The sequence below is a fragment of the Stegodyphus dumicola genome, chromosome 6 (assembly GCF_044657685.1).
Source record: "Stegodyphus dumicola isolate Sdum_Otavi_A_Nest chromosome 6, ASM4465768v1".
Classification (NCBI taxonomy): Eukaryota; Metazoa; Arthropoda; class Arachnida; order Araneae; family Eresidae; genus Stegodyphus; species Stegodyphus dumicola.
This window is the reverse complement of record NC_140773.1, coordinates 49,273,427-49,297,484: the sequence shown is the minus strand read 5'-3', so window position 1 is coordinate 49,297,484 and position 24,058 is coordinate 49,273,427. Positions and strand designations below refer to the sequence as shown.

The window sequence follows — 24,058 nt, the reverse complement described above, 5'->3', positions numbered from 1 at the left end:
CATTTTTGACAGCATGTAAAAAATACTGCATCAGCATGAATTTCTAGTTCTTAATTCAGTAGTAGTATTTATGTACTCATCGATAAGAAAATAAAATAAAAATAAAAAAAGGGATAAAATCTGAAAGGATTCACATATTTAAAGTCTCAGAAGAGGATTCGTTAAGGTGTTTTATGCTTCGCTAAGCATCGCAGATTACGAATTTGCTCTTGGACTCACTCCTACTGACATATATATATATATATATATATATATATTGTTTTCTTTTTTAGCTTTGTTAGTAAGCATCGCTTTCTTCTCAGTTACGCCACATAATTTCAAGGGGAGAAAAAAAAAATTAAAAAAAGCAGATCTTTAGAACTCCTGGTAGAGTGTTAGGGGTGTTACTAGATATATACGCTATATTATTTATTTCTTTATATACGCTATATATTTATTTCTTTGAAAACTAGCAGCTCGAGCGACCAGCCGCCTGAAAAAAGTTACCATAAAAAAGACAAAAGTATCTAATGATTTTAATGCGTCCGGCTAGAGTCATTTCATAAAAATATTTAATATTTCTGATTAGATATCTCATGACTTAAATGCATTTTTATTCAATTCAATCAAATTAAAAAGTAGAAAAAAAAATATTTTTTAGAATTGCGTTTATTACTTTTCAGACAATTGGTTTGCTATTCAGTAATAGAAAAATTAAATTTGAAAATCAAATATCTGATACTTTATTGAATGAAAACCCGCTCGTGCGTGGATATAATAAGTATTCTACTTGAGGACGCGGCAACACACTGCTTTCAAATAGCCGTTTTTGTGAATTAAAACTGAAAGCTAATTTCTTACCTTTCGCCGAATGGCAACATTCTGGCATTTTCTGTTTCAGATCGCTGAGTTTATTTAACAAATCCTCACGGACTGGACGAAACGGCGTTCGCCAAAGTCCTCATCTCCTTTCTTCTTGCTTAAAAGCAAGATTGCTACAGATTTAACAAAAACTCGTTAAATTTGTACAAAATATGAAATAAATCAAAAACAAATTCGAAATTGAAAATGCAGTCTTCGAGGTGCACGTGTTCGGGTGGAGAATTAGGTGTTTTAAAAATTTGATGGCTCTAGGTGCCGTAGCTTTTCGACGATGCGATGAACACATATATATGTATACATACAGATTCTTCATCATTTAATTTTTTTTTAAAATAATAGATCGTTATAACATTTCGTGGCAATAGTTTCAAAAGTGATTTGGATAAAAAGCGCGTTTTTAGACTAACAGCACCTTCAGTGCTAATAAAAATAAAAAATACAGTTTACTGAAGGGGATGATGAAAAAAATAATAAGGAGAATGTCGAGGCCTAATTTCAAGTTGATGCGTAAGTTCTGAAAGCTCATTTAAACAAATATTTCGAGCATCTGACATCTTTTAAAAAGTACCCGTTCTGTTCGCATGGTGTCAGGAAGCGGGCTACCATAACGTTGGCCTCCGGTTCGATTCCCGAAAAAGGCATGCATGCTTTTGAATATATGTATCTTTGCGGCATGACAGCATTAAAAGTATTGTCGAACCGAAATTCCTGTCGAGAGGTTGTCGTAGGGTAAGAAAGAAGGCAGACTCTTGATTCCCTTCTCCGCGGTATTCTTCATCAAACTTGGGACAGAACTTTTTCGTTTCCGCTGGTGCCTTATATGAAACATCCTGAGGTGGCTGAATGATTAATGAATTTTGGGGCGTTTCTGATCCGTTGCAAATGTCAGGTCATTTGGCAACAACTTTTCAAAAATATAGCTCACACATCATACAAAATAAACAGCGCATCATATGAAGAAAAAAATGAAGGAACTCAGAACTTTATGCTTTTTAAAAATATTGTGAAATGTTTTAAATGTTACAATATCAAAATTATAAAAAGGGGAGGGATTCTCCAAAGCAAAATCTCGCTGCCAGATTTCTAAAATTCGTTGTTTGATGTTATGAAAACGATTATTTTGTACCTAGGTAGGCAACGTACAGCGTTTGAAACATCTTTGAAGTATTGCGTGTTTACAAAAACTATCAGTTACGTATACCGTGAAACACATGAATTAGACATATTATATTACTTAGAGATATTACTCAGATACAAAATAAAGATGTTAGTTATATTAAGAAATGCATGTATTGCTTTCATATTACTTAGTTACTTACTTAAGGAACGTATAATATAATCTTAAAGCGTAAATTAAAGATCATTTGCTACGTCGAACGATAACTTCTTTTACAAGAAAAATTTGAAAGGATGCTTGCATCATAAACGAAAGAATTAAGATTTTATGTCTCGTCAAATGACAATATTTTAGGAGGTCGTGCGGATGATAAATGCCCTGGTAGCGCAACGTAAGATAATACAACGTCAACGAAGAAATAGAAACTAGGAAGTAGTAGCTATTTCCAACGTCAAGGAAAAAAAAAAAAAAAAAAAAAAAAAAAAAAAAAACGAGAAACTATTTCTAAGGTTGAAAACAATTGAGAGACACAAGCATAAATCCAATTTAAATTTTTTTTGCAGTAAAAGAATTTAAAAAAAAAGAGAGAGAGAGAGAAATGATGCCCATTTTGAACAAATCTCTATCGATTTCATCCAGATCATTAGAGTTTTATTCAAAATCTTCTTCAAAATAAGGAGAAAATGTCTTCAATTTGCGAGCTTTAAATCGCGCAGCTTTTATCCGCATGTTTACTAAGTGCAGCTGAAATTTTGCGAAGCATACAATTCTAAACTACAAATAAATAGAAGTCCTTCTCTCCGATTTCGAGAATGACAGTTCTTAGAATATTACTAAACTATCTACGCCTAGACGGATTACATATATGCAAATATCTTGTCTACTTCTGGAGAATGAAAAGGCCAGTGGTAAAAAATATCCGCAAATGGGCAATATGGTCTCTTGAGGAGAATAATCCTATTTGCAAATATCCTCGAACTCAGATTTCCGGGAAAGGGCTTTAAAGGAAAACTGGTAAGGGTTCACAATCGGAATTTCTGAGAGAAGAGCTGCTTTTGCCAAGAATGCGGGAGAAATCAATCTGAGGTAGAGAGTATTTACTCCACCATGGATGCTGTCTGTGGTATGCAGCAATAAACTGGTTTCTTACTCTTGTAAAACCGCATTTTCCTCTTACCGGAATACTTAAGTCAAAAAAGGGGGTAGGAAGATGGGAATGTTCTGAGTCGGAGAAGAGAGGTTTAGTGGAAAACTTTTTATTGGATTTTCCTCTTCCATATCGTTGGCTTGTATCTGATGATCGAAATGGCTTTTGATATTTACAAGAGAAGCATTCATGAATTTGGGACTAATAATCGTGAGTGTTTTTTGAATGGGTTCAGGAATACTAGATTAAAATTCTGATTTAAAGCCAAGAAGAAGGCCAGGAAATAGGGAATTAAGGAAGATATCACTGATTTTTTTATTTTTATTATTATTATTTCCTTTAAGATTTCGATAATATTGCAGGTTTCTATTCTAATTTCAGCCCAACAAGAAATTATAATAATTAAGGGGAGTGGGCAACGTGTTGCTAAGTGACGCGCAAATGGCACAAAAAACACAATTTACCAATCAAAAAAGTAGTGTAAATAGGTAAAATTATCCATTAGCATAGCTGCGAGCTGTCCCAAGTTTACCGGGAGACTTCAGGTATTTCATCACATCTGCCGGTCTCCAGGTCAATATAATCGAATCAGCCATTTTTAATTTTTAACCTTTCATATTTAATCAATCTATTATTCATTAACAAACTAAACCAGAGGTTCTCAACCTTTTGACTAACGCGTACCATCTAAACAAGAACTGAAAAACTTTAGTATCATTACCACATTTTACAATGATTATTTTTCAATTTCTCAATAAAAATAAAAATATAAATATATATGTATTGCCATTTGCACAACCTATGGGCTATTTGTATTAAATGTACACACATAAAAAATATTAGATTAAAAACTGGTTACCATTTCAGTTATCAAAATTTTTAAGTTATAATGCTTTTATTCTAAAATTTAGTGTGAAATTTGGGCCTATTTTAAGAGAGACCAATTTTTTTATGTCCGGTCTTATTTCACTTAACTTTAAATTAGGATTCAATTTTAATTTTGTTCTGTATTTCTTTTTCAAATAAAAAACGTGGAAGGAATTTGTTCACACAAATAGGTTGTGCAAAAAGGCAAAACAAATTTAACTTTAAATTCCTTTTTTGAGTTCAGCCAAAAGTTAACAAGTGTGTTAGTTTTGAAATCTTCAGTTAGAGTTGATCACAGGAAATTTCCATCAATTTCTTTTTTCTTCCCGAGATTTTTGAATTTAATAGTTAAACATACTTTGTTTTTTTGCGTACCACCTATATTTCTCTTGCGTACCACCATGGCACGCGTACCAACGGTTGAGAACCGCTGAACTAAAATATTTAAAAGCAACTGATGCAGTTCTTAAGAATATTATTTTTTTTTTACTTTTGAATCGGATTGATTTAATTAAAATTACATTTAATTCATAACGTATCTAAGAAAAACATTACACATTTTTATAGAATTACTTTATATGTTTTCACTTTTCAAATATATTTTTAGCCTAAAATGGCTATTAATCTCGAAACACGATTTTACGTTGTTTCACTTTTCATTCGAGTTTGTTGCCATTCTGGAAAAGTAAGATATTGTTACGAAATGTACAGGCGCGGTGAGATAGCTTCCCCGCAAAGCAGTTTTAGGGTTGCCATAAAAATGACAAGGAAATGTATGGTTGCCACATTTGGCAAGAAATCGTCCATTTGGCGATATTTTGCGACAAAATTGGCGATATACCATGGACGGATGGAGAACCTTCTGGAACGAATTCTTACCGGTTTAGCCCAGAAGGTTGTCGAACACAAGCCGAAAGCTATATAAACCCTGCAGGTCTACAGTCAGTTAGTGTGTGTGCCTTGTAGAGTGTCTCATCTAGTTAGTCCGTGCGGAGTTGACAGTTGGCCAGCGAGTGCCGAGTGGGTCGTCGAGTGCACCGTAGGAGTCTCTTAGTTTATCGCGGTTAGTGCATTGTTGAGAAAGCGTGTTGAGCTCCGGGAACGACTGAACCGAAGAGTCGGGAGCTGCGCTCGTGTGTTGTCGACTGCATCGCGAGTTGTTACGTTTTTTTCTTCCTTCTGACACCAGTTGTTACGTTACTTTCTTCCTTCATGTTCGTACGGGGTTCGTAGATTTGGAGTGAATAACGACGACACATCACGATTTGGAGTGAATAACGACGACATCGTGATGTCGTGACGAATAACACACGATTTGGAGTGAATAAGGACGACACTTCTGACGATGGTGTCAGAAGAATAAAAAACGTAACAACTGGTGTCAGAAGTGGGATTCGAGTGAATGTCAGTGACCTGACAAAAAGAAGAAAAAAAAAAAACCTGAAGGAAAAAAAAAAAGCCATGGCGGAGGAAACGAAGACTTTGATAAAGTATCGAAACACACTTTATTAGCCAATATTAATCAGGGCAGCTCCAAAGTCACTTTTTACAGTCGTCGAAGATCTACTATAAACACGCTGGAACAATCAGCGACACAGCCTTCACACAGTCAGGCAATAACCGCGATACACTAAGAGACTCCTTCGGTGCACTCGACGACCCACTCGGCACTCGCTGGCCGGCTGTCAACTCGATCGTCTCCGCACGGACTAACTAGATGAGACACTCTACGAGGCACACACACTAACTGACTGCGGATCAGCAGGGTTTATATAGCTTCCGGCTTGTGTTCGAGAACATTCTGGGCTAAACCGGTAAGAATTCGTTCCAGAAGGTTCTCCATCTGTCCATGGTATATCGCCAATTTTGTCGCAAAATATCGCCAAATAGACGATTTCTCGCCAAATGTGGCAACCATGCCTTCCCTTGCCATTTTTATGACAACTCTAAAACTGCTTTGCGGGGAAGCTATCTCACCGCGCCTGTACATTTCGTACCAATATTTATCTTTTAGGTTTAATCTGTTTGTTATATAGCTATAGCTTTGAAGAATATTACTTTTTATTTATTTATTTTTTACTTTTTTAACCTGATTCATTGAAATACAAATGCATTGAACTGATGATACATCTGATTAAAAACATTAAATATTTGTACAGAATGATATGCATTTTTTCACTTTTGAAATATAAAGAAGATGTATAACGTTCCCATATGTTAGTCTAAATGTGTACTTATCTATTAGTCCAAAAAATGTTTCGCTATTCCACCTGGGCCATCTGTATCGACAATCTCGTCTGACAAACCTTATTAAACTCTAAAAGAGCCCTTTTGGAAAATTGGTTAAAATGTGAAAACTTAAAAGATTTTTTTTACCTTATTAATTTTTTTTTTGTCTGAGTTGTTTTAATCTACTGCAGACATATGTCGATTTTTATAAAGATTTAAGCAATGTTTAATCAGTTAATATTTGTATTTAATTTTGTTTACTTCAATATGTGGCACAATACTATGATATTCCATGGAAATACTACGTATATTGATTATAAATTTTCTTTCATGATATTTAAAAGTGTTTTAATAATTAAAAGTGGTTTATTTTATTTATTTATTTTATTATTATTTTTTTTTTACCATTCGAGATTCTCTCGGCATAAAAGTGTAAGAAAATTAAAAAATGAAATTAGCCAAAGAATGTAAAATTTAGAATATCTAATTAATTGCTGACATATTTTACATCTAAACTGAATTACAAATAGTCCAATAACCTGAACGACTCATTATAAAGTGAATTAAAATAAATTTGGAGTTCCTTTGAAATCACGCAGCCGCGCAGCTTGAAAAACCTCCCGATTTTGGCGCAAAAATCTCTCGGTTTTAAAGATTTAAAGGCCGGCTACTCTGTATTAGGTATACTATAAATCCGTAAATTAAAAGTATTATTAAGTATTTACATAAGAAATTCCATTTCCTTATTCCAATGATCTTCAAAGAGTGAAACTTCATCAAGACAAAGCACAAGTTTTACTTCGAAAAGTATCACCGTATTCCTTGAAAAAATGAAGAATGATACAGGTACTGCGCATATATATCTTTTCAGCGTATTCCTGCCGTAACGTTCACCTATGGGTCACTGCCGTTTCACCTATGAACGATTGTGCCTTTAGTCTCTTAGAAACAAGCTCTTTCTAAGCGCAAACCCATTACGATTGATGGACTCTGGAAAACAATGGAAGAAACATGGAAATCAGTACCCCTGGAAATTTTACAAAAAAATCTTTCTGCGATGGAAATCGTGACGTAGACTTATAATCCAGAAAATAGGCTATTAGATGCAATACTCTTCATATTTTAAATGTTAATCAAACGGCCCCAATATCGTTCTAAAAATGATTAAATTTCTTCTATATTTTATTTATTTGTAATAGTTATAAAATTAAATTAAATTTTAAAATCCATTGCGAGTATGTAATTTAATTTTTTAAAAAAACTGTTTTCTGATTGGATTTTAAAATTTTTATTACGCTCATGGTAACAAAATGTTTGCCAACTCTTACGCTAGGAGCATTTCCTAGCACATTCTTAAAATAAGGGCTTTGCATATAATCTGAATATTTTAATGATAATTGGGCTTATCCTCAAGAAAGTAATATTACATTTTGATGAAACGAAAGTCAAAACTTAGCTTTCATGTCGCCCTGTTACCAAATCTCGTTTGATCTTCAGATTTGTGCTTCCGATAATTTAATTAATTCAAAAAAAAAAAAAAAAAAAAAAAAAAAAAAAAAAAAAAACTAATTCAGCAAAATTGCCAACGTACGAATCCATTAATCGAACATAAAAGCCGATTTAGAATCTCTCAAATGAAAGTGCATTGAAAAACTTTATTTTGGAATTTTAATTGCCTTTGCTCCGAAGCAACAATAAATCCAATTAGATCGTCTCTAAAAATGGAAAGTAATTAAAATTACACTTTAAAAGATGAAGATGAAATTCACAGTTAAATAACGGATTAAAAATAAATCATAATTCTCGCTCTTTGAAATACTTTCTAATATTTGAACTTCGCGAATTTATTTTCGAAAGATTACTTTGTTAAACTTTATCATTTCATTTGAAACTGATTGAATAAACATGTAAAATCTACTTAAAAAATAGTTTTGATTTATATGGAAGATGTACAAATAAAGCGAGCAGAAACTAATTTGTTTTTCATAACATTTCAAACATTTATATTCTTCTGTTATGAAAGTATTTAAAGTAAGAGATGATGCAATTATGTGCAACATTCGGAGCAGAAATGACGTAGTTCAAATTTGTAAAAAAAGAAGTAACGCAATGCGTTCAGTTAACGATTAACTTTGGTTGGTTAGGTTAAGTTCCATAACATAAACACACTAGAGCTATCGGCCTCAAGGGCCTTCGTGGATGATTTTCTAAAGGAAATTGACTCGTATTCACGCTGCACGCAGAAACACCACAAAAATCATCCATGCAGCCAGTCTTTTGGGTCTGGGCTTAAACCTGGGTTGCACTACCAGTATCAAGTGGTTTCAGCCACTCGGCCACTGGTTGGGCCGACTGGTAACTATGATAACACCAGGGACTATAAACACTGTTAATCTAAAATACCAGGTCGTCCAATGGAAGATAAAAAAAGGACATGAAAAAGGAATAATTCATATCATAATTAAGAGAAAATCGCTATTAACAATTTAATTTTCAAGCAGTTTAACCAGATAAAAATATTCATTCAGTTAGGGCAATTATATAGTTACATAAAGCAATAAAGAACAAAGTTTGTGTTTAACTTGCTCTTTTATTTAGACTAGCCGTCTAAAAACGCTCTAAAGTTGGTTTATAGAAGAAAAATATATAATGACTTTAATGAGTTCAACTATTGCATTTTTACGGGTCTATCGAGTAACTAATAATACTAAAGATGAAGAAATATATTGATTACTTTTAAATTGCTTAGTCTGTTAGTTTGTTCATCAGTAACATACATTAAATTCGGAATAAAAGTTAAATATCTCATGTTTTGCTCAATAGGAACACACTGGCACATGAAAGATAAAATGTTTTACTTCTGGTAGTAGCAACAGTTTTTTAATCGCCGAATTTGTTGACAAAATTCGAAAGACAAAATATCTTGCGTTTTGCCGAATGTAAACGCATTGCTGCTGAATTTGTTAATCAAAAATTCATAATATTCGCACAAAATATGAAATTTAAAAAAATTCGAAATTCAAAATGCGGGCTTTGAGGTGCATACGTATTCAAAATTCGGTAACTCTAAGTGCTGCAATTTTCCCACAATGAGAGGAACATACATACAAATGCTTCATTCATTAATAATATAGATAAAGAAATTGTTGATATTACTGAACACAGTTAAATAAGCAATAAGATCACGAACATTTATTTATAGCTTCTGATTGCTTAGACATTTTTCGCAATAGGCTATGATTAGAAGACAGCTGGAAGTGACCTCAAATTCAAAGTCAGTCAGGTTTCATTCAGCAGATGGATTTGAACCATTGAATCTAATCCGGCACTAAACTAGATTAAATTTTCTCTAACGGTAGTAAATTTTCTCTAACGCCCAGCAGTGGATCAAGGTTCAATTTATGAAACAGCTTGGAATGTATGGTATTATATTTACCATTATCCCAAGCCTGCTTGACTGTAAGCATCTCGTAAAAGCATATATAGGGTAGTTATAATTCAAGTCCACTTTCAAAAGGCTGTAAAAAAGAACTGCTGGTCAGAATGATCTGAAATTTAACCTGAATGTACATGATGGAATGGGAATTCGTTTGGCAATGGTCAGCAAAGATACGCCAGACAAACTTTGGGCAGATAGAAATTACAGTGACAATGATTTTATGGACTTGGATTGCTCAACCATTTCGACTTCAAGCACTAAATTTAAACGTCAGGATTTCCTAAAAACCAGCTAACGCGATTCGGATTCTAATCAGAAGAAATTCATAAGAATAAAGCAGTCAGCATCTCACTCAACTAAGCAGCCAGAAGAAGTTACCCTGACTTTCTATAAGTTCAAAAATATTTTTGCAAATTTAATAGCAGGACAGCAAGAAATCGCAAATGAAAATGTTTCCGCTCTCAGCCAAACGGACCATATCGAAGTAGCTCCAGAAAGAAAACTAGAAATGCTTAGCTCCACATTTTTAAAATAGTTCAACACGATCCCAATAATCCGATTTTCCAATCATATCACCAGCTTAAAGAACTCTTAGAAAATGAGATACAAGAAAATACTCCCAGACAGGAACCGACTAAAATTATTTCAACGCCCAAACATAGTAAATTAGCCTCAAAAATGGAACAGACAAATCCTACAGAAGCACGCCACGAAACTCAAACACAAAATTCAGAATGGAAAACTTTTAGAAAAACGTGTAAGCTCATCAATGAAAAAGTGATAAACAGCGAAATTATACAGGAAAACAGACTTAATTCTGAAATAGAAATTATAGAACCTGAAAATATTACTCCGAAAAAAATCCCACCTATAATAATTACTGAATCTAACTCTGACTGGAGATCCATCCATAAAATGTTTCTCGAAACTTGTAAAGAAAGTATTGAAGCTGAAATGAAAAACAGAGCTATTTACCTACGAAATAAAATCGTAGTTGCTAATCTCAAGGAAACCGGAATCCAATTTCATACCTTCTAGATTAATTCAGATGTTAAAGTTATCTTTAAAAATATGCCAAGTACTGTAAAAGAAGCAGAAATTTTTTAAGATCTTGCATGAAGAGACTTCCCTATTATTAAAATCAGACAATTTTCCAAAAAGATCAAAAACTTCTCCTCCCTATATATTTCTTAGAACTCCACAGAAACTCTGCCGGGGAAGCAGTTCATAGATTAAACAAAATATTCGACTTCAACGTGATAATAGAAAAACACCCTCCCAGAAAGCGTCCAGTACAGTGTTTTAAATGCTAAAAATTCGGCCATACCCAATCTAATTGTTACAAGGCAGTCAGATGTTGCAAATGCACGCAAAACCATAGAAGTAACACCTGCACATTAAAAAAAAAATGTATCTTCTGTTCAGGAAATCATTTCAGCTCCTAAACGGGCTGTAAAGTCTACCAAAAACATTTCTAGAAAATAAGCACAGCATGGAATAAAGCTCCTTCTCCCCAGAAAGAAGATTTCCAGTCATGTTTGTAATCATAGCTCAGAAAAACCCTCTACCTCTAAATTAAATTATAGTGCAGCCTTAAAGAAAAACTTAAACTCAGAAGAGCACTTCAGATATTATGAAATATTTCAAGAACCGAAAATATTTTACTTAATTCAAAACATCACTAAAATTGCTCATAAAATGAAAAACACCAAAAGTACCACCAAAAAAATTTTATTAGCCTTTAAAACAGATGAACTGATGCTTAATTTTCAGAAGACTAAATGCCATTGCTTATCAGATGACCAAATGCCATGCTTACCAGAAGATTCAGCAGCCGAACGGTTATAATCTTTGACCTGCAGTTCCTGAAATTAAGGGTTTGGGCTTAGCTCACCTCACCGCCGACTCCATCTTTTTTGCTTTGATAATTGTTCCTTTTTAAGGATGATTCTAAGATTTCTCACTACGAAAACACTATCGGTCAGGCCGAAGACCCCCTACCCACTTTTATTCGCTGGATTCACCACATATTAGACTTATAAAACACGGAGTACATTCAGTTCCCATTACTAATGCACAAGACTGCGACCAACTGAATTACCTTCAGTACATTCATTTATGGAATTTTAACGAAGATAAATATCTCAGGCCCTACGCGGCTATCTCCTAAATGCTAATCAAAATTTTCCAACCTAATAACCCTAAATTGTGTTGCTAATTACTGCCTAATTTTACAAACAAGAAGGAATTCCTTGGATTTGGTTAACTTAAAAGCAACTTTAAGAGCCACGACTTGGGTAGGCGACCACCCCACGTAACTTTCTCTTCATGTATTTTCCACCATGCGGATTACTGTAGAACTGTGTGTCATGTAAATATGTGCTTTGCTTTCTTCATCAACTGAATTATGCGCTTTTATTTTCATTATTGTAACTATTATTCCTACGAAGGCTTGCTGAGTTTAAGTCAATTCTTAAGCTGCAACTGGCTAGAGTCAGTGCTTGGGTGGGTAATCTTGTATATTGCACGCGTGCAGATTATTACTGGACTATGTGTTGTAATAATGTATGTACGCTATATTAAAAAAAATTTTATTATTTCTTTCTATAATATGCCATATTAATTGATTTAAAATTAGTAGGACTGCATATGCTTTTCATTCTTATTGCTAAGAAGAGACTGTCTACATGCATCACGTGATTTCTCAATCTCCAACATTTGTGACTTGCTACCCTGTTTTCACTGGACTTTGGATACTGCATTCTCATTTTTTCTTTACGATGACGTATTTATGTACTATATGTAGTTATTGATTTTGCTTTATTCCCAAAGGACTATTGTTTTCGTTCTGCAATTTTGCGTCGAAAAACTTTAAAATGCTGTATCACATTTCAAATCGTTGCTACCAAATACTATCGCCCTGTATTATATTTGAAGTAATTAAATAATGAAGAATCCAGAAATGTATATATGTTTCTCGTATTGTAATAATTTTGAATGACGTAATCCCACTGCGAATATGGGCATCTGAAAACCCAAATTTGAAGTTTGGAATTTGTTTTATTATTGATTGCATATTTTGTAAAACTTTAACGAATTTTTGATTAACTAACTCAACGATTTAAAAGCGAGCAACAGCAACACTCTACTGGGGGGGGGGACCTTTTTATCTCCAGCGCGTGGAACTGTGTATCGGAAATTCTAAAGATATGCCCATTTTAAAATTATTTTGCGACATTGCTGTTGAAGACTCAAGTGCTAAACACACATGGTAACAGGCGCCTGGGCCGAAAACGCATCCTGTACGTAATGCATGGAGAAAGAATATAACTTTCTTACCATAACGTAGTGGGAGGTTGAGAGAGAATTAAAATTCTCGATGCGTAAGGATGAGTCTTTGCATAGACCGGAGTAAGAAGTTAGTTGACTGCTGCTGTTAGTTGACTGTTGACTAGTTAGAAATAATAGATTACTTATAGGGGGATTTGAGAGTTTTGCTGCTATGCACTTAACTGCATCGCTATTGGTTCTTTGATTGCGGACAATACTTCGCTAAATTTTCAGATTCGGCAAATTGGATGAGTAACATCGCTGCCTGGAAGCCAGTTTGTAGTTTCTCTGGTAAGTTTTTCGCGTTTTTAATTTTTCCGATGAGTGAGATGACGGAGGCCAGGAATGAATTAATTGTTTTGTCTTTAAGCCAAGCTATTGCTTCATTTACGTCTTCTGGTGGCGGCGTAATTTTTCCTTTGAGTTTTTCGCTAAACGTAACTTGAGGTATGTTTTTCTGAACTGGATTGGGAGCTGTTTTTGTGCTGGGGAAATTTTCTTCTGTAAATTCGGGAACTTAAGGTTGAGATTGGAAATTTTTCTTCTCGTATTTTTTCTTATATTCGTTACACCCTCTGTAGCTGCTCACATGATTTTGTCCGCAAAAAAAAAAATACATTTCGGTTTTCATAGTGCACTGATTACTACGGTGTTGATTCCCACATTTCACGCATCTCACGGAGTTGTTGCAACAGAACTGGGAATGGCCAAATTGTTGACAGCGAAAACATTGAACTGGTGTTCTTGTCGGGTTAAATTTTTCAATTACCACGTTGAAACTAAATATATTTAGTTGATGTATCATGTTTCCATCGTTGTTTTTCTTCAGTTCAAGCAGGAAAATTGGCAGTTTAGTAACTTGTCCTTTCTGGTTTCTGGTGAACTGCTTGATTTTCGTGATGGGATACTTCCTACGTTCAAGGTCTTGGTAGATGGTCTTCCTTGACAGAGGCGGGGAGGTTCTTTAGTTTTACTCGTGACGGCTTTTCACAATCGTATTAATATAAGTGAAATGGTATTCTTTTATCTAGCAGGAGCTAGTTCATTTTACTATAATCGTTCAAGTTTTTCGCGAAGACAAAAATGGATTTCGCTCTCATCTGGCTCTCATGGGACTCAGAACAGTTTTTCTTCAACATTTCGTCTAACATCATCCAATCGCGTTCTTCATGAGAGAATACAGTGGGTGGAGGGGCTTATGCACTGGCTTTTTTTTCCTCCTTCAGAATTCTGTTTGGCAACTTTTCGAAGTAGCTGGAAACGATTTTCTTGAGGGATTTCCATCGGTTCAATGTTTTCCTGTATTTTCGCAATTTTCTTAGGTATGGTCCATTCTCCTTCCGTATCGGGATTACTGGTAGCTTGGTCCAAACGTTGCTTCTTCATGAGATGTTTAGCTGTTTCCGTAGCGAATTCCATCACGATTGCTTGTTTTTCTTCAGGGGTCTTTACAGCTGCAATTCTTTTCGTGAATTCTACGTGTCGCATCGCTTATTCAGCTCCACGTTCCTTGATAAATCTACATAATTCCGGTTCACTAGTTTTTTCATCATCTTCGCCTTATTCTCAGACATTTTTCCTTATTTTTTTCCTTTGCCCTTTTCCAGAGTCGGAGATCTTTAAGAAATTCATCTCGTTTCGAAGTAACTGGTAGTGAGATAGTAGATTGTTCAGAGTCCGAAAGTTCACTTATATCCTCATCGGTGTTAGGTGTCCTATAAAAGGACATAATTTCCAGTGAAACCCAAAGGGATCACACTCAATACACAAAAGTTCTCAAAGAACTAGACTGACCGCAGGCGTCACTAAGTCACTGACCGCCTATGGAACTGGGCCAGTACAGTACGAAAAATAAGCAGAAAACCAAAGTGTGTGCTACACGCTCGAAGGCTCAGCTCAGAATGACATAGCTGTTGAATTGAATTTTATGGTTTAAGTGCAAAGAACATGATATTTAATAAATAAAGGTAACACACAAAACGTTAAAAAAAAAGTCCCTTCGGACGTAATTTAAAATCTGAAACCTTTCGGATTTTTTTAAAAATTATTTTACCTTTTATTTGTACCAATTTGTAACTTTCAGCACATCTGAAATGCTACTCAACCAGTTACGCTGTCGACAGCTGCAGTCGTGACAAAGTTGTCACGCCCCTCTGCCATCCCCCCTTCTGTCCTTCTGGACCTACTGTTCGCTTATTTTACTTGAAACGCCATTCTAAAACACCAGACGATAAGACAGCCGGAACACAGCACGAAACCTTCGTGCTAATCATAGCACACAGCGAGAGTTGAAGAGTTCCCATTATACTGAGTCTAAAGGAGCTCATTATCACTCTGTCAGTGATGGAACGGATTCTGCTCGAGAAGCTTTTTCAAGAACAGTCACTGTGCTTCAACTAGTCTGAAGATATTCTGGACATTAATGGGTATAAAACGCGACTCTGGTCCGATGTCTGTCTTGTAGAAGATGACTTGTAACTTCAAAGAATCCGGTTCATTTGACATGAGATCTGCAATGTTCTGCTATTTTGAGCATTGACAGAAACTGAGAATGGGCTTTCTCTCGCCACAAAATATTCCATGGCCATGCATTCTCCACTTCCATCAGAGCAAGAAATTGTAATGCAAAAGTCTGTAGTATTGGCTGGTGAGCTTTGTCTGCCCACAAAACATTCCAGGGCCATGCACTCTGCACTTCCATCAGAGCAAGAAATTGTAATGCAAGAATATCTGTTGTAGTATTGGCAGGTGAGCAGGAAGCAACTCATCAGCGTGTATAATTTTGACTAGATAGCATTGTAAGATGTTTCACAAAGATTTACGAACCGATGATATGCTGATAGCTTGTCTTAAAGGTCGGGCAATTTCCCTTGCACTGCATATTTCCAGATCACTTTTCTTTTCTATAGCCACATCTCCCACTCACGTCGAAGCAACTTCTTTCCTTCATGTGCCAGATCTCGTGTCAAAAGAACCGATCTGTTCGAATTTACGAATCAACTTCCGCAGACGCTTGACAGATATCGACCACAGCAGCCTCTTATAGCCATTAATATTCCGAACTTCAGAGCAGTTGAAGCAGTCACCGTTAGAACCCAATCTTTCAATGACAAAACAAACGATTTTCTCAGACGCAGAATGACTAGAACTACACGGATAGGGAAAAATTATGCGAATATTTTTAAAATTTTCAGTACCTTGTGTCAAAAATTAGGGAGAGCTGATTTATACAATAAAATTTTAAATACACACATAACACTGCATGTGAAATCATTGTCAGTTTTTCCAAAAGTAATGCAGTTTATTTACAACATACATTTTATAAAAGGCAACTGAATGTTTCAGCCATTTTAATAGGAAGACAAACATGTAGATGTAAAATTTAAAGCCAGGCAAAAAACAGCTTGGTGTTTATTTTATTTACTTAGATACATATATATATTTCTTATATCAAGCCATTTTGTCAATAAGTTTCTCTAAAACGGAAGTAAATTTGACCATAGCTTGCGTATGTGCTCTGAGTGCTTCAGTCAACTGTAGTGTGGCCTCTGTTTGCTGTTTTTGACATTCTACGAACTGCCGAGAGGCTCTGTCCAACTCCATTTCTCTTCTTCGTCCTGAAAATTTTATAACAAAAAGTTAAAATATATATATATATATATATATATATATATATTTAGTATATTTAACACATTCAAAGAACTTATTAAATACTTTTTCTGTCACGTAGAAAAATTATATGAATATTGTTATATAATCTTTCTACATGCCAGAATTATATATATATATGTGTGTGTGTGTACAGAAGATGTTTACATATTTTTAGAATGATTTCGTGGCCGTTTAATTAATGTTTAAAATATAAAAAGTATTTTTTAAATGTTCGATCTGATTGCCTTTTTTATTGGACTATAAATATGCTTCGTAATTTCCATGATACGTAGAAAGGATCCTCGTAGAAAGGATTTTCGTAAAATTTCCAGATGTACTGATTTCCATTCCGCCTCCACTAATTTCCAAATTCCATTTCAATTGAGGTAGTTTTGTGATTGGAAAAAGGTATTTCCAGACCAAAAGCTCAATAGTTTATAGGTGAAACGTCAGGGTACTTCATTAGAATATATTGAAAATATGTATATGCAATACCTGTGTCAGTCCTTTTTTTTCCCCAAGGAATGAAGTGGTATTTTTTGAAATATAACTTGTTGCTTTGGTATAGTTTCAATCTTTGAAAGTCATTGGGATAAAGAAGTGGAATTTCTTCTGCAAATATCAGACGCAAAACTTTGTCTTCATAGTAGTTGAGTTAATTACAACATTTTCTCCCACTTTAAGGGAATCTTGCTACAATCAACTCCTTAAGCTCCGTTCAGACAGTGTTATAAATATCATAGAGGCTTAGTCATAAGGTATAGAATGCGGGAATTCCATTCACAGATGCGAGACAGAATATACGCCGTAGCCAATTAGAGAAGCTAAATTTGCGCATGCGTGGATGTGTCTACATCTTTCTTACTCTGTTTTCCCGTTCTGGTTTCGAGCGCTCACTCTGATTGGTCGGCATTTATGCCAAGTTCGGCATAAAGTTCGAAACTTCGAACTTTATCAATATCTCCTACATACATGTATGTAGGAGATACTGTGACATTATGCCAAAGTCCTTAAACCAGTTTTTGTGACGTAGCAAGGCTTGGTTACCGAGCAATGAAGCTCGGCTTAAACCAGTTATGACATTTATACCCTCCCTCCGAACAGAGTCTCACTGAAACTTTCTTTGCATTGCCGAAACCAGATTTGTAATTTTGCTTTCTGCATTTTCTACAATAAATAAGTCTTTTTTAGCTCAAAGGGGCAATTTACCCAAAAGGATTATTAATTTCGTTTCGAAAGGTTATTAATTTTAGTATTTTGCTTCGGCTCACTATAACCGACTGTGTAACCGGTGTTTAACTTTTCGAATTGTTGCCACCAAATATTAGAGCCCTGCCTTGTATGTATGTTTCTCGCACCGTGAAAAAAACGACGGTACCTAGAGACATCAGATTTTGAATAACGTAATCTTCCACCGAATATGGGCATCTGGAAGCCCTAATTTGGAATTTGTTTTATTATCGATTTCATATTTTGTAGCACTTTATTGAATTTTGGATTAACAACTCAAGGATTTCAAAGCGGGCAATGGCGACATTGTACCGGGGGGGGACCCTCCATCGCGCGAGACTGTATTGGAAATTCTAAAGATATACTCTTTTGAAATATTTTGCGATATTGCTGTATTGCGATATTGCGAATTTAATGGTTTAAGAACGACAAACATGATACTTAATTAATAATGGTAATGGTAACGCACAAAACGTTAAAAAAAAAAAAAAAAAAAAAAAAAAAAAAACTTCTTTGGACGTAATATAAAACTTGAAAGTTTCAGTTTTTTTTTTTTTTTTTAAATTTATTTATTTATTTATTTTTCTTTTGCAATCTTTTAGGTAAACACATGCTTCATCAAGGATCACAATTTATTTCCATTCATCTCCAGCTAAATAATTTTCATTGAGAGTTCTAATTTTTAATTAAGCCACTTGCAAAAAGCTGGTTAACATTTTGTTTTTAGCTGTAAATCTTGGTTTATTATTTCTTTTATTGTTGCTACAAAAGTATTTAAAGATTTTAGAAATGATTTCTGCATCGGCGGATTTTCTCTTGTTACCGTTGATTTTTAGAAACAGTACGTTCTTTTTTCAGGTTATTCATTTGGATTCTTCTTTCTACGTAGAATTTTAATGCTTGACAGTTTTTCTCTTTCCGATTATTAATGTTGCATATTTTGCACTTAAATATTTTAATACCATGTTTTTCACAACGTTTTTGAATAAAGTAATAACAATATTTATCTTCGGAAAATACAGAAACACATCCTTCAATCTACATGTTGTTTACATGCGATATTTTGCAAGAACACATTTAAAAGTAGGTGACTAGTAATAAGCTGCTGCCAAAAAACTTTATTCGGAAAAAAACATTTTTTTTTTTTTAGTTCTTTATTGATATTCGATAAGAATCGATAAGAATGTGTAAACATCCTCTCTATTTAAGTGCATGTACATAAAAATAGTACAGACATATAAATAGTAAATGTGCGAAATATTTTATTTATAGTCAAGTTTTACATTTGGGAAAAATATCTCAAAATGGCATGTAGAAAATTTTACTAAAATTACATGGATATAGTTTAACTTACGATTCTGATGGTTTAGTATTGCTTGGCGACGGCTTGGACCAGGTGCAGCAGTATCTTGGGTTGTTTCTGTTGGTTCAGCTAAATTTTCAAGGGAGGATTTTTTTAACTTAAAACAATAGTTCATGTTTATATAATTGAATAGCAAGTCTAAAGTATTAATTTAAAAAAATAATGTAAAGAAGCTACTCATTGAAAGTTATACGAAGATGCTGCTGCTTCTGTTTGCAGTAAATTTCATTCTGATGTATTGTAATAGAAGATAAGATAAAAATTTTGGGTATTTACGGATATTATCCCATCGACCGTGAAATTTGGCTACCGTCTAACATGAAATTTAGAGAAAATCTCGGCAAAGTTGCGCCAGCCGTTCCTGAGGAATTCTGAAGGAACAGGCGTGTCTTCTTTTAATAAACAATCAGTATTCGACCCGCTTCGTTTTTTCTCTTCATAAAAAGGCTGTCGTCGATTTTTGCAATCTTTTTAACACTTAGAATTTCATTGAAAGCTCTACGAGTTCAAACGTCCCGCACGTAATTGTTTCAATCTTCAACTCTTTTGTCGTCCATATCGTGTCGCTTTTTTAGTGGTAGGATTCCGTAACTTTGAAAATAATCCATTGCTTTCTATTCTGTATCAGGTAGGTTTGAAATTTAAACACTTGTTTTTCTTTCAAAGCGCAAGAAAAAAGTGCAGCAATAATGGTTTATTTAACTTCAGAAATATTAGGAAACTTGTTCATAAAAATAAAACATGGCTGATCGAGAATCAGTCGGGGTTGTATCAAACGAAAGCGCAGATAATAGAGGGTATTTTTACGTCACGCTTATTCATAACTGGCGCTATATCGCACTGCTTGGCGACAGTTTCACGCACGACAGGATAATACCTAAGTACCATATCTTGTATTTAAACATATATTTGATCTCCAATTCCACGACTGATATATCATGGATGCCTAATATAAATACAGAAAAATATTTTCACCAAATGTGCACAAAATTTGGTACATCAAATTTTATATCAGCGTTAAATATAATATTCACAATTTTTCAATAGCTAGCCACTGACGGGGCCGGTATAGACATTCATCTTGGAGAAAGAATACATAAATTATATATCAATAAATACATTGCAGTATTATCAATAAAGAACTAGACATACTTTCTCTGCCCTGTGAATTTTTTAGAAACTATAGTGATACCTTGATATACATTATTAATTCGTATCTGATCTTTGGACTTATATCAAACTAGACATGTACCGAACTGCCTTCTTTAGGATGTTTCGGAAATGTGATATTGCTCATTCCAGACCATTCTGTTATGCTCATCTAAGCTTTTTAGGGTGATATTTCTGCAAAGTTTTCGACATCCATTTATTTATCTGAAAAAGATTTGACATTATATCTAGCATCAGGGTTACCGTACTGTAATTTCATTTCTTTTCCTGTCTGTCTTGAAAGATGCGAAATCTGAAGTATATAACATCAAATATGTTTTCGTTTTCATGCAGGATTTGGGGAAGCTTAACATTATATAGAAGTTTACAACAACTGAGGAGTGAGAAAACCTTAGATAAGTTTCACTCTGTAAGTAAGTTCCTTTTAAGAGCACTATCGACGGCAATGTTGCCAGAAAATTTTTGAGCTAAAGTAGCATGAGAAGTATCAAGAAGTAGCAGAAATCACGTGGTTTTTGTAACATGATAGGCTCGTGGATTCTTATGACCTCTGACGTCGTCACAAATTCAGTCTTCGTATGTTAAGGAGTGTCCTTCATAAGTTACGGAGTGTAAATCGATTCTTGCTCGTTTTACACGCATATTAGTTTTGATAAAAATATTTAAATCATACTGCTAATTTTCCATTGCTTGAATCATCATTTCTTCTTCTTTTAACTTATTCCCAGTTAATTTAGGTTGTTATTACTCATTTTATTTGATCATATCCATTGTTAAGTTCTTTTCCCCGTTTAGATTGTTAAGACTCACTGTTTTATTAATATAGTTTATATTTTTTAACGTGTTTTCAGCTCATATTTACATAGATTGCAATATACTTTTGTCCCGTATATTTTCATTTCTTTGTAACCAATTCTCAAACATAGATATTTTGAGCAAAGTATTTTGAAAGGTAATGCTGAATTTTTTGACGTTACTCATATTTTATACTCTAATTAACACAACAAATGTAATCTGAAAATTTGAAATCTTACTCACAGGTTGATTTATTTGGTGTAAATCGATACTGATTTTCATGCAAGATTTTATTTTTATTTAGATGATATAAAAGTCTTGAAAGGATTAGTTTTTCAAGGAGTTTGCCCAACGTGGGAAGAAGGCATATTGGTGTATATGATAGAGGGTTTGTGGCTGGTTTATTTTTCTTGAAGAGCAAAACAACTTCTGCATTTTTTAATATATTAGGAAATTTTAAGTTAGACCAGCAGGCGTAAATGAATGATTTAATAATTTGTTCATTGTTATAAAAATAAGTTTTAAGATGATGTTGTCGATTCCATCGGTTCCAATTCATCTATGTTTGGAGGGATGGTAACTGTTGGTGGATTAGGACGACATGTAGAAGAACTGTTAGATGCTTCTGTGGTATGATTCGATCCATATTCATCTTGAGGGAATAGTTTTGATAAAATTTCTAACGCACCTTGGGAAGAGGGAATTCATTCAGAGAAGCTATACATTGATAATGAAGAAGGAGTGAACATTTTATTGTGCGCTATTTTGAAAGCGGAGCCATAAATTTTGGAGGTGGAAGTGCAAAATGTTTTCCAACTATTAATTTTTGATATTCTGATATTTCTTTTATATTGTGCTCTTGCTTTTTGGAATGCTATTTTATAGTGAGTTCTTTCTGTATCTTCTATACAGGCTTTGTATCTTCTGAGAGCTCTTACTTTTTTTCCTTTTGTTGCAAGATTTTGGTTCCACCATGGAGTACTTGATTTTTTGGTAGTTGAGCATTGTTTATATGAGGCGTTGCAGATCTCTGTTGTAATGTTTATGAGGTATGAAAGAGGTATTGACTTCCGCCTTTGAAGAAGCTGTTTTTAAGGAATGAAGAATACTGGCAGAGTAATTTTGTAGATTAGCTATAAATTTATTGTGTCCGCCACATTGGATTTTGAAGCGACGTTTTTTATTAAAAGTGAAATCGGATTGTATTTCAAAGGTGATGAATTGGTGATCACTAAAAGATTATATTTCAGAAACTTTCCAATTTGAGATTAAGGTTGCTATTTTAGGCGTTGCGAGAGTTAAGTCAATCCAACCTTGTGCTCTTAATGTCAGGAATGTAGTGGAGTATTTGCGTTATTTTAAAATTGTAAGTCATTTTTCTCGAAAAAATTCTAAAAGTAGTCTACCTCTATTATTTTCTACCAGCGCTCTCCATACAGGGCTATGTGCGTTGAAGTCTCCTGCAATGATATGATTTGAATTTGGAGGCAGTTGAATTGAATCCAGTTCTCTAAGTATCTCTTGCAAGTCTACTGATGGAGGAGCATAAATGGAGGTACAAAATAAACGATGAATAAGAAATTCTAATTTGATAGTTATTGTATGTGGAGTATTTTGAACTATTATTGGAGTTAGAGGCTCGATGTAGATTATAGCAGATTTTTGAGAATGCGAAAGTTGAGAAAATATTCCCAATGGAATTTCCAATTTCTTTGTTGACGGAATATATGGTTCTTGTGCAAAGATGATATTGATATTTTCTTCTTTTGCAAACTGTAGAGCATTCGGTAAAGTGGCACGAGCTCTTTGTAAATTTATTTGTAATATTCTTATTTGTTTATGAGAATCCATTAGTAGTATGTTCTTGATTTAATTTTGGAGACTTTTAATTGATGAGAAGGGCAGTGAACGTCATTTGCAGCATGATAGATATGAAAATTGGTGTTAAAATCGATGTTATTAATTTGACAGTTAATGCAGGTTGGAGCTGGAGCTTGGTATTGCGAGATATGATGATTATCATATCTTGTATATCTCTTTGTAAATTCATTTGTAATATTCTTATTTTTTTATGAGAATACATTAGTAGTATTTTCTTGATTTAATTTTGGAGACTTTTAATTGATGAGAAGGCAGTGAACGTCATTTGCAACATGATAGATTTGAAAATCGGTGTTAAAATCGATGTTATTAATTTGACAGTTAATGCAGGTTGGAGCTGGAGCTTGGTATTGCGAGATATGATGATTATCTCCGCAGTATAGACAATGAGTTGAATAAGTGCAGAATTTGCTTGAATGTGCGAAATCTTGACAATTGTTGCATCGACGAATTCCGAAGTGCTCGGTAATTCGAATAGAAATGGAATTTCGTCGTCTAAATTTTTGGCAGTAGCTTTTTGTCAATGCCGTGTGTCTGGCACATATGTTCCTTTTTCAGATATAGTCGCTGCAAATGTGTTCAGTGCATGTATCAGAAAGAACTACACTTCCTGTGTACAGGGGCCGCATGTCGGGTTTAAAAAAAAAAGTGAAGAACTGCAAGTAGATGTACCGATAGCTGCAATTCATTTGACTAATTTTGCTTATTTAAAAAAAAAGTTTCAAGTAATATGGATACTTTTTATTTATTCGCACCCCTACAGAAAAATCGCGAACTCTTTGTCGACTTCGGCGAGAAATGTTTGTTTGAGTATTCTAATTCAATGATGCATTCAGTGAGTGTCGGTTATTTTTTTACGTTCTTCTTTTTCCCAGAGAAGACACGCACACTTCTCGGAGTCAGTTACACCAATTGATATTTGTATATGAGGATAATTCCAGTTCTTCACAGAACTTCACTGATGTATAGTTCCTAGTC

At 34.2% G+C, this 24,058-nt stretch overlaps 1 protein-coding gene across 4 annotated transcripts in view; it reads right to left on the bottom strand.

Moving 5' to 3' along the window:
• Positions 1-24,058, bottom strand: part of LOC118183981 (uncharacterized) — a 255,917-nt gene that overhangs the window by 133,290 nt on the left and 98,569 nt on the right. For 2 of the 4 annotated variants that reach the window (XM_085818298.1, XM_035353613.2), the window contains exons 5-6: positions 19,226-19,303; positions 16,281-16,607 (exon numbers count right to left, since the gene is read on the bottom strand). The exons of 1 other annotated variant lie outside the window; for it this stretch is intronic. In XM_085818298.1, the coding sequence (XP_085674424.1) occupies positions 16,441-16,607; positions 19,226-19,303 (245 nt within the window). In that variant the 3' untranslated portion in view covers positions 16,281-16,440. Of the gene's footprint in view, positions 1-16,280; positions 16,608-19,225; positions 19,304-24,058 lie in introns of those variants that run through there. One more of the 4 variants, XM_035353619.2, reaches the window with a different exon arrangement.